This window comes from Embiotoca jacksoni, unplaced genomic scaffold (assembly GCF_022577435.1).
Source record: "Embiotoca jacksoni isolate LCO1_2020_lvr unplaced genomic scaffold, fEmbJac1.0.p SCAF_70, whole genome shotgun sequence".
In the NCBI taxonomy this organism is placed as follows: domain Eukaryota; kingdom Metazoa; phylum Chordata; class Actinopteri; family Embiotocidae; genus Embiotoca; species Embiotoca jacksoni.
The window spans coordinates 1,408,738-1,425,329 of NW_027185426.1; the positions used below are offsets into that span (position 1 = coordinate 1,408,738).

The window sequence follows — 16,592 nt, forward strand, 5'->3', positions numbered from 1 at the left end:
GATCTGCTGATGATTCGTCTCCTTTTTCTGACACTACAGCCCGACCTCGTAGTTCTGACTTCCTGTCACAGTTCAAGGTTCTAGGGTTATTGGGATCAATACTGATCTGGATACCTCTGGACCTACAGGGTTCTGGTCTCTGGTCTCTGGACCTCCAGGGTTCTGGTCTCTAACCCTCCAACAGTTTATTCTCTCTCTGCTCTCCTCTCTCTCCAGCCAGCCAAGGCAGATGTTCTCCACCTCTGGTTCTGGTTCTGTTGGAGTTTTTCCTTCCAGCTGTTGCTCATGTTGAACTGTTGAATTGTTGTGTTCCTCTCTGAGGTTTGGAGGTTCCGTTCTGAGGTTCTGTGTGAGGTTCTGTGGTTCTGTTTGAGGTTCTGTGTGAAGTTCTGAGGTTCTGGCAGCAGGTGAACTGTGACAGCTGCAGGAGGAAGCTGCTGCTTAACATCAAACCAATTAGCAGTAATTGGCGGATTAGAGTGGCGCTGATCCGCTGTAACGAGATCAAAGTTGCTGGAAGGGTTGGATGACGTCTTACAGCTCGCGCACATTCACACCTCGACACGAACAGAACCGGAGCGGCCCGCCGGCTCCAGGAGACCCGCTGCCCCCCTCTGCCCACCACGCTATGGACCTGCAGATCGCCACTATGGATGTGAAGCCTGCGTTCAGTTCTGCTTCTTTCTGGACCGGATCAAAACTGTGAAACTGGTTTTAGGTTGTTGGACTCAAGAGGAAGCGGTTGGTGATACCTGACGTCCGGCTCCTGATCCTTCCTGCTCCTATTAGCTCCTTCCTGCTCCTTCCTGCTCCTTCTAGCTCCTTCCTGCTCCTACTAGCTCTTTCCTGCTCCTACTAGCTCCTTCCTCTCCTCTCCTCTCCTCACCGTTTCACCATGCCGATCATGCAGCTGAAGTTCAACCTGCAGAAGCGGGTGAAGCTGGCTCAGGGTCTGTGGATGCTCTACTGGCTGTCGGTGGTCATGGGCATCTCCATCTTCAGCCTCGGCATCTTCTTCAAGATCGAGCTGCGGAAGCGGAGCGAGATGATGGACAACGACGAGAGCCACCTGGTGCCCAACCTGCTGATCCTGGTGGGGCTGCTGGCCTGCGGGGTCAACGGCTTCGGAGGGAAAGTGTGCCACGATTCTCTGGACCCGATGAAGTTCTCCAAGTGGAAGCCGATGCTGAAGATGTACCTGCTGCTGTGCTGTGGCTTCAACGTGCTGCTGCTGCTGCTGGTGCTGCTCTGCTTCCTCATGCAGTTCGCCATGTACCTGACGTTGGCCGAGGGCCTGAAGAACAGCATCAAGTTCTACAAGGACACGGACACACCGGGCCGCTGCTTCATGAAGAGGACGCTGGACTTGACGCAGATCGAGTTCCGCTGCTGCGGCAACAACAACTTCAGGGACTGGTTTGAGGTGCAGTGGATCAGCAACCGCTACCTGGACATGAGCAACGACGAGGTCAAAGAGTGAGTACCGAACCCCCGACCCAACCCAACCCGCTGCGCTCAGACAGGAAGCAGCTCGGTGCCGCTGGTCCATTATTGACTGTTGGTCCAATCAAACATCTGAAGACCTCACTTGTTCTGATTTGATTAAATATTGATCTGTAAACATCAGTGAGGCTTCTAAGTTGTTGATTTCTGTTGGATGAACACAAATGTGGACAAACAGAAACTGAAGTCTGATTGATTGAACTGAAAACATCGGTCACCTTTTATTCCCAAGTCAGAGCTCACAGCCGGTGGTTTCAGCTGAACCACCGGTTACCGTTCAGATAGTCGGTGGTTTTCAGGGAAACGTTCAGGTAGTTGGTGGTTTTCATTACATTACATTCATTACATTTCATTTAGCTGACGTTTTTATCCAAAGCGACTTACAACACACCGATGGTTCACTATCGGGAGCAATTTTAAGGTTCAGTGTCTTGCTCAAGGACACTTAGGCATGTGGACAGGAGGAGCTGGGGATTGAACCACCAACCAGGTTTTCAAGTCAACGTTCGGTCGGTTGGTGGTTTTCAGGTCAATGTTTGGTCGGTGGTTTTCAGGTCAACGTTCGGTCAGTCGGTGGTTTTCAGGTCAACGTTCGGTCGATGGTTTTCAGGTCAACGTTCAGGTAGTCGGTGGTTTTCAGGTCAACGTTCGGTCAGTCGGTGGTTTTCAGTGAACGTTCGGTCAGTCGGTGGTTTTCAGTGAATGTTTAGATAGTCGGTTGGTTTTCAGTGAACGTTTAGATAGTCGGTGGTTTTCAAGTCAACGTTCGGTCGGTTGGTGGTTTTCAAGTCAACGTTCGGTCGGTTGGTCGGTGGTTTTCAAGTCAGCGTTCGGTCGGTTGGTGGTTTTCAGGTCAACGTTCGGTCAGTCGGTGGTTTTCAGTGAACGTTTAGATAGTCGGTGGTTTTCAGGGAAACGTTCAGGTAGTTGGTGGTTTTCAAGTCAACGTTCGGTCGGTCGGTGGTTTTCAGTGAACGTTTGGTCGGTGGTTTTCAGGTCAACGTTTGGTCGGTGGTTTTCAGGTCAACTTTCGGTCAGTCGGTGGTTTTCAGGTCAACATTCAGGTAGTTGGTGGTTTTCAAGTCAACGTTCGGTCGGTTGGTGGTTTTCAGGTCAACGTTCGGTCAGTTGGTGGTTTTCAGGTCAACGTTCGGTCAGTCGGTGGTTTTCAGGTCAACGTTCGGTCGGTTGGTGGTTTTCAGGTCAACGTTCGGTCGGTTGGTGGTTTTCAGGTCAACGTTCGGTCGGTTGGTGGTTTTCAGGTCAACGTTCGGTCAGTCGGTGGTTTTCAGGGAACGTTTAGATAGTCGGTGGTTTTCAGGGAACGTTTAGATAGTCGATGGTTTTCAGGGAAACGTTCAGGTAGTTGGTGGTTTTCAAGTCAACGTTCGGTTGGTTGGTGGTTTTCAGGTCAACGTTCAGTTGGTGGTTTTCAGGTCAACGTTCGGTCAGTCGGTGGTTTTCAGTGAACGTTTAGATAGTCGGTGGTTTTCAGGTCAACATTCGGTCGGTGGTTTTCAGGTCAACGTTCGGTCAGTCGGTGGTTTTCAGTGAAACGTTCAGGTAGTTGGTGGTTTTCAAGTCAACGTTCGGTCGGTCGGTGATTTTCAGTGAACGTTTAGATAGTCGGTGGTTTTCAGGGAAACGTTCGGTCGGTGGTTTTCAGGTAAATGTTTGATCGGTGGTTTTTAGGGAAACGTTCAGTTGGTGGTTTTCAGGGAAACGTTCAGGTAATCGGTGGTATTCAGGTCAACGTTCGGTCAGTCGGTGGTTTTCAGGGAAACGTTCGGTCGGTCGGTGGTTTTCAGGTAATCGGTCGGTCGGTGGTTTTCAGGTAAACGCTCAGGTAGTAGGTGGTTTTCCGGGAAACGTTCAGGTAGTCGGTGGTTTTCAGGTCAAGGAAACGTTCAGTCGGTGGTTTTCAGGTCAACGTTCGGTCAATCGGTGGTTTTCAGGTCAACATTTGGTCGGTGGTTTTCAGGTCAACGTTCAGTCGGTGGCTTTCAGGTCAACGTTCGTTCGGTGGTTTTCAAGTAAAGGTTCAGGTAGTCGGTTTTCAGGTCAATGTTTGGTCGATGGTTTTCAGGGAAACATTCAGGTAGTCGGTGGTTTTCAGGTCAACGTTCGGTCGGTCGGTGTTTTTCAGGGAAACATTCGGTCGGTCGGTGGTTTTCAGGTAATCGGTCAGTCGGTGGTTTTCAGGTAAACGCTCAGGTAGTAGGTGGTTTTCAGGTCAACGTTCGGTCGGTGGTTTTCAGGGAAACGTTCAGGTAGTCGGTGGTTTTCAGGGAAACGTTCAGTCGGTCGGTGGTTTTCAGGTAATCGGTCGGTCGGTGGTTTTCAGGTGAACGCTCAGGTAGTTGGTGGTTTTCAGGTCAACGTTTGGTCGGTGGTTTTCAGGTCAACGTTCAGTCGGTGGTTTTCAGGTCAACGTTCGTTCGGTGGTTTTCAGGTAAACGTTCAGGTAGTTGGTGGTTTTCAGGTCAACGTTCGGTCAATCGGTGGTTTTCAGGTCAACATTTGGTCGGTGGTTTTCAGGTCAACGTTCAGTCGGTGGTTTTCAGGTCAACGTTCGTTCGGTGGTTTTCAGGTAAACGTTCAGGTAGTTGGTGGTTTTCAGGTCAACGTTCGGTCGGTCGGTGGTTTTCAGGGAAACGTTTGGTCGGTCGATGGTTTTCAAGTAAACGTTCAGGTAGTCAGTTTTCAGGTCAATGTTTGGTCATTGGTTTTCAGGGAAACGTTCAGGTAGTCGGTGGTTTTCAGGTCAACGTTCGGTCAGTCGGTGGTTTTCAGGGAAACGTTCGGTCGGTTGGTGGTTTTCAGGTAATCGGTCGGTCTGTGGTTTTCAGGTAAAAGCTCCGGTAGTAGGTGGTTTTCAGGGAAACGTTCAGGTAGTAGGTGGTTTTCAGGGAAACGTTCAGGTAGTCGGTGGTTTTCAGGTCAACGTTCGGTCGGTGGTTTTCAGGGAAACGTTCAGGTAGTCGGTGGTTTTCAGGTCAAAGTTCGGTCAGTTGGTGTTTTTCAGGTAAACGTTCGGTCGGTGGTTTTCAGGTCAAAGTTCAGTTGGTGGTTTTCAGGTCAACATTCGGTCAGTGGTTTTCAGGTCAACGTTCAGTTGGTGGTTTTCAGGTCAATGTTCAGATAGTCGGTGGTTTTCAGGGAAACGTTCAGTCGGTGGTTTTCAGGTCAAGGAAAGGTTCAGTCAGTGGTTTTCAGGTCAACGTTCGGTCAATCGGTGGTTTTCAGGTCAACATTTGGTCGGTGGTTTTCAGGTCAACATTCGGTCGGTTGGTGGTTTTCAGGTAAACATTGGGTCGGTAACAGCTCAGCCGAGGATCAATGAGGATTTAAGGAGCTAGAAGAACTTTCTAAGACAGTAATCTGTCAGACCTGAAGTGACAAGGTGAAACCACACAGACACATTTTGTCGAACACGCATCTGCTCTTTATGTTAATGTCATGTATGTTCAGTGGTCATGTAAGTTCAGTGGTCATGTATGATGGTCATCTACGTTCAGTGGTCATGTATGTTCAGTGGTCATGTAAGTTCAGCGGACATGTATGTTCAGTGGTCATTTATGTTGGTTGTCATCTATGTTCAGTGGTCATGTATATTCAATGGTCATGTATGATGGTGGTCATGTATGTTCAGTGATAAACGCCTCTGAAGCGGTTGGCGTGTTCACCTCGGTTTTCTGTGTTAATGCGTTTGAGATAATGTTGCTTCCCGCTCTTCCACGATCCAATTTTAGCCATAAGCCCCGCTCCCTCACTCAAACTGTCAATCACTCACAGGCCCCGCCCCTCAGAGGGTCAAAAGGTGATAGAGACTCTTCAGACTGATTTAGTTTTTAATGATCAGTTATCAGCGCCCCTGCAGGTCAAACTGCTGCTCAGCCTCAAACTGTGAGGGGGTCTCTGGGGATCTCCAAGGGGGGCCTCCAGGGGGTATTGGGGCCCGACCCTGGCCGAGTGTCTGACCTCTGACTGTCTTCGTCCTGCAGTCGTGTCCTCAGTAACGTGGAGCAGAAGTACCTGATGGACAGCGTCCCATTCAGCTGCTGTAACCCTGGCTCTCCGCGGCCCTGCATCCAGCACCACCTGACCAATAACTCCGCCCACTACGACTACGACCACCGCACCGAGGAGCTCAACATCTGGGTCCGGGGCTGCCGCGAGGCCCTCTTCTCCTACTACAGCAGCATGATGAACAGCATCGGAGCGCTCGTAATCTTCACCATCATCCTAGAGGTAAGAGCCCGCTCATATGACTCTTCAGCCAATCAGCAGCCACCCTGGGACTCTTAAAGAAACAGTTCACCATTCAGTGAAACGCTCTGCAGCTGGTTAGCTTAGCAACAAACGGAAGAAACAGCTAGGATGGGTGTGTGCCGAGAGGAGGAGGTGGTCACGTATGTTTGACCCGACCGATGAAGATGGTCACGTATGTTGAAACCGACCGATGATGTTCACGTATGTTTAACCCGACCGATGAAGATGATCACGTATGCTTAACCAGACCAATGAAGATATTCACGTTTGTTGAAACTGACAGATGATGTTCCAGTATGTTGAAACCGACCGATGATGTTCACGTATGTTTAACCAGACCGATGATGGTCACGTATGTTGAAACCTACCAATGAAGATGGTCACGTATGTTTAAACCAACCGCTGAAGATGGTCACGTATGTTTAACCCGACCGATGAAGATGATCACGTATGCTTAACCAGACCAATGAAGATATTCACGTTTGTTGAAACTGACAGATGATGTTCCAGTATGTTGAAACCGACCGATGATGTTCACGTATGTTTAACCAGACCGATGATGGTCACGTATGTTGAAACCTACCAATGAAGATGGTCACGTATGTTTAAACCAACCGCTGAAGATGGTCACGTATGTTGAAACCGACCGATGAAGATGGTCACGTATGTTTAAACCGACCGATGATGTTCACGTATGTTTAAACCGACCGATGAAGATGTTCACGTATGTTTAAACCGACCGATGAAGATGGTCATATATGTTGAAACCTACCAATGAAGATGGTCACATATGTTTAAACCGACCGCTGAAGATGGTCACGTATGTTGAAACCGACTGATGAAGATGGTCACGTATGTTGAAACCTACCAATGAAGATGGTCACGTATGTTTAAACCGACCGCTGAAGATGTTCACGTATGTTGAAACCGACCGATGAAGATGGTCACGTATGTTTAAACCGACCGCTGAAGATGTTCACGCATGTTTAACCGACCGATGAAGATGTTCACGTATGTTGAAACCGACCGATGATGTTCACGTATGTTTAACCAGACCGATGAAGATGATCACGTATGCTTAACCAGACCAATGAAGATATTCACGTTTGTTGAAACTGACAGATGATGTTCCAGTATGTTGAAACCGACCGATGATGTTCACGTATGTTTAACCAGACCGATGATGGTCACGTATGTTGAAACCTACCAATGAAGATGGTCACGTATGTTTAAACCAACCGCTGAAGATGGTCACGTATGTTGAAACCGACCGATGAAGATGGTCACGTATGTTTAAACCGACCGATGATGTTCACGTATGTTTAAACCGACCGATGAAGATGTTCACGTATGTTTAAACCAACCGATGAAGATGGTCATATATGTTGAAACCTACCAATGAAGATGGTCACATATGTTTAAACCGACCGCTGAAGATGGTCACGTATGTTGAAACCGACCGATGAAGATGGTCACGTATGTTGAAACCTACCAATGAAGATGGTCACGTATGTTTAAACCGACCGCTGAAGATGTTCACGTATGTTGAAACCGACCGATGAAGATGGTCACGTATGTTTAAACCGACCGCTGAAGATGTTCACGCATGTTTAACCGACCGATGAAGATGTTCACGTATGTTGAAACCGACCGATGATGTTCACGTATGTTTAACCAGACCGATGAAGATGATCACGTATGCTTAACCAGACCAATGAAGATATTCACGTTTGTTGAAACTGACAGATGATGTTCCAGTATGTTGAAACCGACCGATGATGTTCACGTATGTTTAACCAGACCGATGATGGTCACGTATGTTGAAACCTACCAATGAAGATGGTCACGTATGTTTAAACCAACCGCTGAAGATGGTCACGTATGTTGAAACCGACCGATGAAGATGGTCACGTATGTTTAAACCGACCGATGATGTTCACGTATGTTTAAACCGACCGATGAAGATGTTCACGTATGTTTAAACCGACCGATGAAGATGGTCATATATGTTGAAACCTACCAATGAAGATGGTCACATATGTTTAAACCGACCGCTGAAGATGGTCACGTATGTTGAAACCGACCGATGAAGATGGTCACGTATGTTGAAACCTACCAATGAAGATGGTCACGTATGTTTAAACCGACCGCTGAAGATGTTCACGTATGTTGAAACCGACCGATGAAGATGGTCACGTATGTTTAAACCGACCGCTGAAGATGTTCACGCATGTTTAACCGACCGATGATGTTCACGTATGTTTAAACCGACCGATGAAGATGGTCACATATGTTTAAACCGACCGATGAAGATGTTCGCGTATGTTTAAACCGACCGATGAAGATGGTCACGTATGTTTAAACCGACCGATGAAGATGTTCACGTATGTTTAAACCGACCGATGAAGATGCTCACGTATGTTTAAACCGACCGATGAAGATGGTCACGTATGTTTAAACCGACCGATGAAGATGTTCGCGTATGTTTAAACCGACCGATGAAGATGCTCACGTATGTTTAAACCGACCGATGAAGATGGTCACGTATGTTTAAACCGACCGATGAAGATGCTCACGTATGTTTAAACCGACCGATGAAGATGCTCACGTATGTTTAAACCGACCGATGAAGATGGTCACGTATGTTTAAACCGACCGATGAAGATGTTCACGTATGTTTAAACCGACCGATGAAGATGTTCACGTATGTTTAAACCGACCGATGAAGATGGTCACTTATGTTTAAACCGACCGATGAAGATGGTCACGTATGTTTAAACCGACCGATGAAGATGGTCACGTATGTTGAAACCGACCGATGTTCACGTATGTTGAAACCGACCGATGATGTTCACGTATGTTGAAACCGACCGATGAAGTTGCTCACGTATGTTGAAACCGACCGATGAAGTTGCTCACGTATGTTGAAACCGACCAATGATGTTCACGTATGTTGAAACCGACCAATGAAGATGTTCACGTATGTTGAAACCGCGGGTTTAATACCCAACCTTCAGTCAGCAGCCAAATAGACGACAGCCTGACAGAACCTTGGACCCTCACTACATGTACCTGTGCACCTGGAGACTGTGGAGCTCTCTGATTGGACCAGAGGGCCCTGTGGGCAGGGCTGCCGACAGCTTTGGATGACTTTTATTGAAAAACAAGAAAGCACATTGATCCTGTTAAAAGGACTTAATAAATGTGGAACCAGGTGGAACATGACGGTTCCTGTGACGAGCTGCTCGTTGAGGTGAACGCAGGATTAGTCGTGTTCCTAATCTTCTGATTTAGATAATCAGAGCAGCAACAAACTCCAGGTTAAACACATAATTGATTATCAGGTGATTAGCATTAGCGCTGATCAAAGCGGACGGCTGCTGCATCACGAAGAACCCGACGGACAGCAGCTCACAAGGTTCTGCTGATGTACTGATCCGTTCACTTCATTCATACAGAACGGGAATCACACAGTCAAGTTCTGACAGAAAAACAACAGAACCTTTGGAACGTCATAGAGAAGAACCAACAGAACCTTTAGAACGTAACAGAGAAGAACCAACAGAACCTTTAGAACGTCACAGAGAAGAATCAACAGAACCTTTAGAACGTCACAGGGAGGAACCAACAGAACCTTTAGAACGTCACAGAGAGGAACCAACAGTTCAACATGAGCAACAGCTGGAAGGAAAAACTCCCTTTCACAGGAAGAACCCTCTAACAGAACCAGAACCAGAGGAGGAGAACATTCGTTTACAGAACCAGAACCAGAGGTGGAGAACATCTGTTAACAGAACCAGAACCAAACAGAACTAGAACCAGAGGTGGAGAACATCTGTTAACAGAACCAGAAGTGGAGAACATCTAACAGAACCAGGGGTGGAGAACATCTGACCGGCTGGAGAGCAGAGAGAGAAACTGTTGGAGGGTCAGAACCACAGACCAGAACCATGGAGGTCCAGAGAAAGGTGCAGGGAGAGGAGCAGTGCATGATGGGAGATCTCCCAGCAGGTCCAGGGTCATCTGAGTAGCTCGTGTGAATGTACACAGAGTTCCTATTACACAGAGTTCCTATTACAAACAGTTCCGATAACAGAGTTCCTATGACACCTAGTTCCTACAACAGAGTTCCCACAGCACAGAGTTCCTATTACAGAGTTCCCACAGCAGAGTTCCTACTACGCAGAGTTCCTAATACGCAGAGGTCCTACTACACAGAGTTCTTAATACGCAGAGGTCCTACTACGCAGAGTTCCTAATACCCAGTGTTCCTACAAAACAGAGTTCCTATAACAGAGTTCCCACAGCACAGAGTTCCTACTACGCAGAGTTCCTATTCCACAGAGTTCCCACAGCACAGAGTTCCTACAACACCTAGTTCCTATAACAGAGTTCCTATAACACAGAGTTCCTATGACACAGAGTTCCTTTTACACAGATTTACAACGGGGTCCTACAGACTGGATCTGGTGGGCTGATTGGTCCTGCAGGGCTCCGTGACTCCTGCTGCTGTGACTAAGGGCTCGTCCGTGATTGGCTGCTGAGGCGGCAGTGTGCTAAACTGCGAGGGTCGGTCGGGCTCACTGCGGATCAGGAACTATTCTGGGGTTAATCCACTGCAGCAGCAGCAGCAGCAGGTTGCATTCTGGGAAGATCACAAGGAGTTTCAATCTGGGTCAGAACAACAGCTTTGACCTGACCAAGGATTTAAAACCAACATCCTGGTCTCAATCAGCACACCTGAGCATTACTTGGGCTCCATCCCTGCTCTCGGAGGGCCATCTGATTGGCTCCTGCACAATGTGGGGAGGGGCGGAGGGGCGGGGTGTATTTGAAGGAGAACAAGCAGCTGCAAACATCAGTGTTCTCATCACAGAACATATAACATTAGTTAAGAAATGTCCACTCCGTGCCTGACACCTAATAAAATAAAACCCTGACTCCTTCTAACAAAATAAAAGCATGACTCCTCCTAACAAAATAACAGCTTGACTCCTCCTAACAAAATACAAGCCTGACACCTCCTAACAAAATTAAAGCATGACACCTCCTAACAAAATAAATGCCTGATACCTCCTGACTCCTCCTAACAAAATAAAAGCCTGACACCTCCTAACAAAATAAAAGTCTGATTTCTCCTAACAAAATAAAAGCCTGACATGTAAATGACTCCAGCAGCTGTTGGACACACTCCGAGATCCTCGCAGAAAAAGAGCTCTCACTCTCACAGACATTTAACCGACTCACTGTTTGAAACCGCCCCTGCTGTGATGTAACATGATACGTGTGTTTGTGTGTCAGTCGGTAGACATGGCGGGGCTGAAGTACCTCATCACAGCTCTGGATACGATGGCGGACCCGGAGAACCCAGAGTGTGAGAGCGAGGGCTGGCTGCTGGAGAAGGGCGTGAAGGAGACGTTCGACGAGCTGCTCACCAAGATCAAGACTCTGGGGCAGGCCAACCAGGTGGAGGAGGGCGGGGAAGCAGAGGCCGCCACCTGAGCCCCGCCCACCAACAAGGACTGAGGTGTCCCCCTCCCCTCACTCCCTCCCCCACTCAACCACCACCTCTCCCCCTGATAACAGGGAGACAGAGAGGAGAGGTCGTCTCCATGTTCTGTACATACGCCATCGTACACACACACACGCACGCACACAGACACACACACAAAGACACACACTCGTTCAAAGTGAACAAATCAGTGATTGTTGTTCTGTAAATATGTTGAACAGAGTTTATTTTTAAACAGGAAACAAAAGCCTGCTGCTGTAAATAAAGCATTAATGCTTCCTGTCACATGACCGTCCGACGCTATGACACACCAGCCAGCAGCTGACATCACGTCCGAGTGTTGCAGCTCCACAGTGTGAGCAGCAGGGAGCGCTGTTAATGTCCAGACATCACGTATTGATTGGGCTCTGGTCTTCACATCGCTGTCCTAACTTTCACCTGGTTGGTTGGCATGGAAACAGATGGCCAAACATTAAAAAAGACAGGAGCTCAATGCTGCCCCCTCTGACAGCAGCCTGACAATATAGAGGAACATACGCACTTACCTGTATGGACACCCGTCTACACACCTGTGTGTACACACCTGTACTCACAGGTATATACAAAAGTATACACAGGTATGTATAGAGGTATATACAGGTGTATATACTCATATAAAGACAGGTATATATACATGTACATAAAGGTAAATACAGAGGTGTAAAAACAGGTAAATATAGGTGTAAATACAGGAGTGTATGCAGGTGTATATATAGGTGTGTATATATAGGTGTATATATAGGTGTAAATACAGGTACATACAGGAAGAATTTCACTCGGCCGTCGTCTTTTTAACTTGATTTTTTTATGAGCTTCTAACGTCAAACCTGCTTTCTCATGTCGTGAATTTAAACTGAGCTGAATTAAAGATCGCAGCTAGCAGAGAGAGCTAACAGTGAAGCTAACACCTGCAGACAGAGGGCTCAGCCTGACGGACTGCGCTCAGGGAAAATCTCTCACTGGCCATCTGGTTTCCTGTCAGCGACGCTGCTTCAGACTGAAACAGGAGCCAAACAGAGTGCTGCTCTGCACCCACTTAGATCAGCTGTGTAGTTTACTGTCGTCATGTTTGTATGTGTCTGTGTGTCTTTTCTTTGGGAAGTTGTGATGTTTTCAGTCAGTTGTTGTGGGTTGGTTGGAGCTTGTAGTCGCTCCGCTGTGTACGATAAAACCTATAAAGAGATCGTGACTGACACCAAACTGTCTGACTGTATTTTTTAAAACTCTTCAACAGGAAACCAACTCGCCTACATTCAAACATTCATTTTGTAGCTTGTTGTTGTTGTCAGCAGCAGACAATGTTCTGTGTTGTCGTCACGTGAGCTCGTTCATATCTGAACTTAAAGGACTTTAACATGTTGATGAATGAATGAGTGCAACGAAGACACCACATCTGTGTTTCCCAGAGTTTAATACACTTTGAACTGATGATCCCAAAGTGTTTCAGAGTGGTCATTTTGTTTTACAGCGAGCAGGTTGTTACAGCACATAATCAAAGCTAATCAGCTCAGAGGAACAGATTAACTCTAATGAAGTCAAGGATAGCGGCTATGACGCAGGGAGGAAGGTGTGGGGGGTGGAGGGGTGTCGAGGTCATTTAAAGGACAAGTTCACTATTTGAGAAGAAGCCCACCTTCTCAAATGTTTGTGTTTGTTTTGTGTTTCTGTCATTGAATTCCTCGTTGCAGAAACAAGTTAAACTGAAACTCTCGTCAAAGATCTGACGGTCTCTGGTTTCACCTCCATCTGGTCACAGGTAAGAGGACGCATCACGGTAGAAAGTGAACAGGACAAATAATGAATGTGAAAAACAGAGTGTCTCCTTTGAAGACAGTTTGTCAAACAGAAAGTCAATAAAGTTTTTTGTTTGAACTGTTTGTAAAGATGAAGATCCGCTCAGAGGTCAGAGGTTAAAGCTGAGGAGGAGATTTACAGTGATCCTGTTAACACAGCACGCAACACACGTTTACATGAGGGTGTGTGTGTGCGGTGGGGGGGTTACATTAAGTAACTAACGGGATCTTTTTAAGTTATTTTGTAAGAATAAAAAAACGGAAATGTCTGAAACAATGTGATGATGAAAACTGATGTCATTACAGTTATGAAACACCAGATTCTGAACCATCAAGTTAGCTCCTCAGACAGGCAGACTCTCCCCTCCTGGACCAACAACTGTCAGACCAGAACCCAAGCCAGAACCAGAACCCAGGAAAAAAAAGGTTGAATTAGTGTGGTGCTGAAGGTGTGGAGGTGAATCAGCATGTCAGATGAGACGACAGTCCAGCAGACATCAGCTCTAGTCCTGGATGATTGTAGTTCTGGTCCATCAGCTCTAGTCCTGAATGATTGTAGTTCTGGTAGTTCTGGTCCATCAGCTCTAGTCCTGAATGATTGTAGTTCTGGTAGTTCTGGTCCATCAGCTCTAGTCCTGGATGATTGTAGTTCTGGTCCATCAGCTCTAGTCCTGAATGATTGTAGTTCTGGTAGTTCTGGTCCATCAGCTCTAGTCCTGGATGATTGTAGTTCTGGTCCATCAGCTCTAGTCCTGGATGATTGTAGTTCTGGTCCATCAGCTCTGGTCCTGGATGATTGTAGTTCTGGTCCATCAGCTCTAGCCCTGGATGACAGTGGCAGATTGTCAGTCAGTTTTGGGGTGAGCTGATTGGTTAAAATTGACCAGAGGTTGACGCCCAGTCGGATGGAACAACTATTCAGTTCCCTCTCTCGAATAGTTTCTGTTCTTTCTTTTGCAGATGTCCCATCATGGAGCGGCATGTCTCTGCTCTGATTCTCCACCAATAGTTCATGTCTTCTATCTCTATGCTGTCCTTTTCTCTCTCTGCTCTCCTCTCACCTCCAAGTGGTCGAAGCGGATGTTCTCCACCTCTGAGCCTGGTTCTGTCAGAGGTCTCTTCCTGTTAAAAGGGAGTTACATTTTTTTTTTAATTTAACTTTAAATTAGACACATGAAGAGAAACCTGCTGATGTTCTGTTTCTTCCAGCAGAGGGAGCCGTTACACAGAATAAGATATTTTGTTGTTTCTGTCTTTGATGTAAAGTGAAAAATGAAATTACACTGAAGTGGATTAGATGTTAAATTTGTGTGGATGATCTGAGGAGGAGGAGGAGAAGGATGAAGAACACTGAGGGGGTTTCTGTTGCTCTCCAGCTTGTCGACTGATGCTCCTCTCAGACAGGAGGAGGAAGAAGGAGGAAGAGGAGGAGGCTGCACGGCTGCTCTTCTTCACTCTCAGACTGAACACTGAAGATAAACGAAGCCGAAGTGAAACAGAGATGTGATATTTTCTGTCGGAGGATTCAAGCTGCAGCTTCAGAGGATCAGCTGATCGGCGGTGAGTCATGTCAAACGTTCTGTTTTTAAAATGTGATTCAGTCTGACTAAAAATATATGACGATGCAGAGAGATCCTTTCAGATCACTGCAGAACGCTGCTCTGAAAGAACCTCATGTCTGTTTGATTCCAGCTGAGGAAGACGTGTCTGCTGGAGACGAAGGCAGGAGAAATTCAAGTTTGGAAAAAACATCTGGAGGCTTTTATCAACCAGGAAGTCTTCTGACTGTGTAACACCAGCATCACATGAGGAACCCGTCGTCTGAGGTTCTACCAGACGGTCTGAGGTTCTACCAGACGGTCTGAGGATCTACCAGAATGGTCTGAGGTTCTGCCAGACGGTCTGAGGTTCTACCAGACGGTCTGAGGTTCTACCAGCAGGTGGCAGCAGTCCGTGCTGTCGTTAACAGAACACCTGCATCAGTGGAACCATCAGAACATGAAGCTGGGCAGCAGTCTCTGTACCCTGAACGTGGGCGGCCGCAGGTTCTCCTTCCCGGTGGACCTGATGAAGCGGTTCCCTCTCAGCAGACTCAGCCGACTGCACCGCTGCGTGTCGGAGAGCGAGCTGCTGGAGCTCTGCGACGACTACGACCGCGACAGGAACGAGTTGTTCTTCGACCGCCACGCGGAGGCCTTCAGCTTCATCATGCTGTACGTGCAGCACGGAAAGCTGCGTTTGGTGCCGCACATGTGCGAACTGTCCTTCTACAGCGAGATGCTGTACTGGGGTCTGGAGAGCTCCGACCTGCAGCCCTGCTGCCAGCGCCGCCTCGACGACCGCATGTCCGACTGCTTCGTCCACTTCTTCCCCGAGGAGGAGCCGCGGGGCCCCGAGAAGCCACAGAGTCGCTGGCTGGAGAGGATGAGGAGGACGTTCGAGGAGCCCACATCCTCGCTGGCTGCCCAGATCATCGCCTCGGTGTCGGTTCTGTTCGTGGTCATCTCCATGGTGATGCTGTGTGCCAGCACCTTACCGGACTGGACGGCTGCCGAGACCCTGGACCAGCACAGGTAGGACGCTGCAGGACACCAGAGGACAAACACTCAGTGGACAGATAGTCAGCTGACCACCATCTCCAGCTGTGATTGGACCACCTTGTTCTTCTATAACTCCAATGGTCCATTTGTCACTGCTTTCTCATTAGTCCTCTTTCTCTCCCTCTGACTGGTTCTCTCTTTCCCTCTGGTTGGTGTGTGTGCCCCCCCCCCCCCGTCCCTCCTGATTGGCTGTCCCCCTGCAGGATCATCGAGGGAGTTTGTATTGGTTGGTTCACAGCTGAGTGTCTCGTTCGCTTCCTGGTGTCTCGTGATAAATGCGAGTTTGTCTGTCGTCCTCTGAACATCATCGACCTGTTGGCCATCACGCCATACTATGTCTCTGTTACCGTGACGATCCTGACGGGGGAGAACTCCCAGCTGCAGCGGGCCGGTGTCACGCTGCGCATCCTGCGAATGATGCGGATCTTCTGGCTGATCAAGCTTGCGCGTCACTTCCTGGGCCTGCAGACGCTCGGCCTGACACTGCGGCGCTGCTACCGCGAGATGGTGATGCTCCTGGTCTTCATCTGCGTTGCTATGGCAATCTTCAGCGCTCTGGCCCAATTGCTGGAGCACGGTCTGGACCTGGAGGCTGGAAACCAGGACTATGCCAGCATCCCTGCCGCCTGCTGGTGGGTCATCATCTCCATGACAACGGTGGGGTACGGAGACATGTACCCGGTGACGGTGGCAGGCCGCGTGCTGGGAGGCCTCTGCGTGGTGAGCGGCATCGTGCTGCTGGCGCTGCCCATCACCTTCATCTACCACAGCTTCGTCCAGTGCTACCACGAGCTTAAGGTGCGCTCGGCGCGCTGCGGCCGCAGCCTGTCGGCCGAGTTCATCGACTGACCGCGGCGAGGGGGCTGATAGGTA

At 48.2% G+C, this 16,592-nt stretch overlaps 2 protein-coding genes across 2 annotated transcripts; both read left to right on the forward strand.

Annotated features, from left to right (window-relative positions):
- The first annotated feature begins 12 nt into the window (after nucleotides 1–12).
- prph2b (peripherin 2b (retinal degeneration, slow)) lies at nucleotides 13–12,797 on the forward strand. The gene is made up of 3 exons (XM_069177158.1): nucleotides 13–1,476; nucleotides 5,508–5,754; nucleotides 11,077–12,797. The coding sequence occupies exons 1-3, from the start codon at nucleotides 896–898 to the stop codon at nucleotides 11,275–11,277; spliced, it is 1,029 nt and encodes a 342-aa protein (XP_069033259.1). The 5' UTR covers nucleotides 13–895; the 3' UTR covers nucleotides 11,278–12,797.
- Nucleotides 12,798–14,355: 1,558 nt separating this feature from the next.
- Nucleotides 14,356–16,575, forward strand: LOC138215152 (voltage-gated potassium channel regulatory subunit KCNG3-like). Its single transcript, XM_069177154.1, has 3 exons — nucleotides 14,356–14,679; nucleotides 14,812–15,692; nucleotides 15,923–16,575. Exons 2-3 carry the CDS (start codon nucleotides 15,118–15,120, stop codon nucleotides 16,566–16,568), a joined length of 1,221 nt encoding a protein of 406 aa, XP_069033255.1. The 5' UTR covers nucleotides 14,356–14,679; nucleotides 14,812–15,117; the 3' UTR covers nucleotides 16,569–16,575.
- Nucleotides 16,576–16,592: the final 17 nt, after the last annotated feature.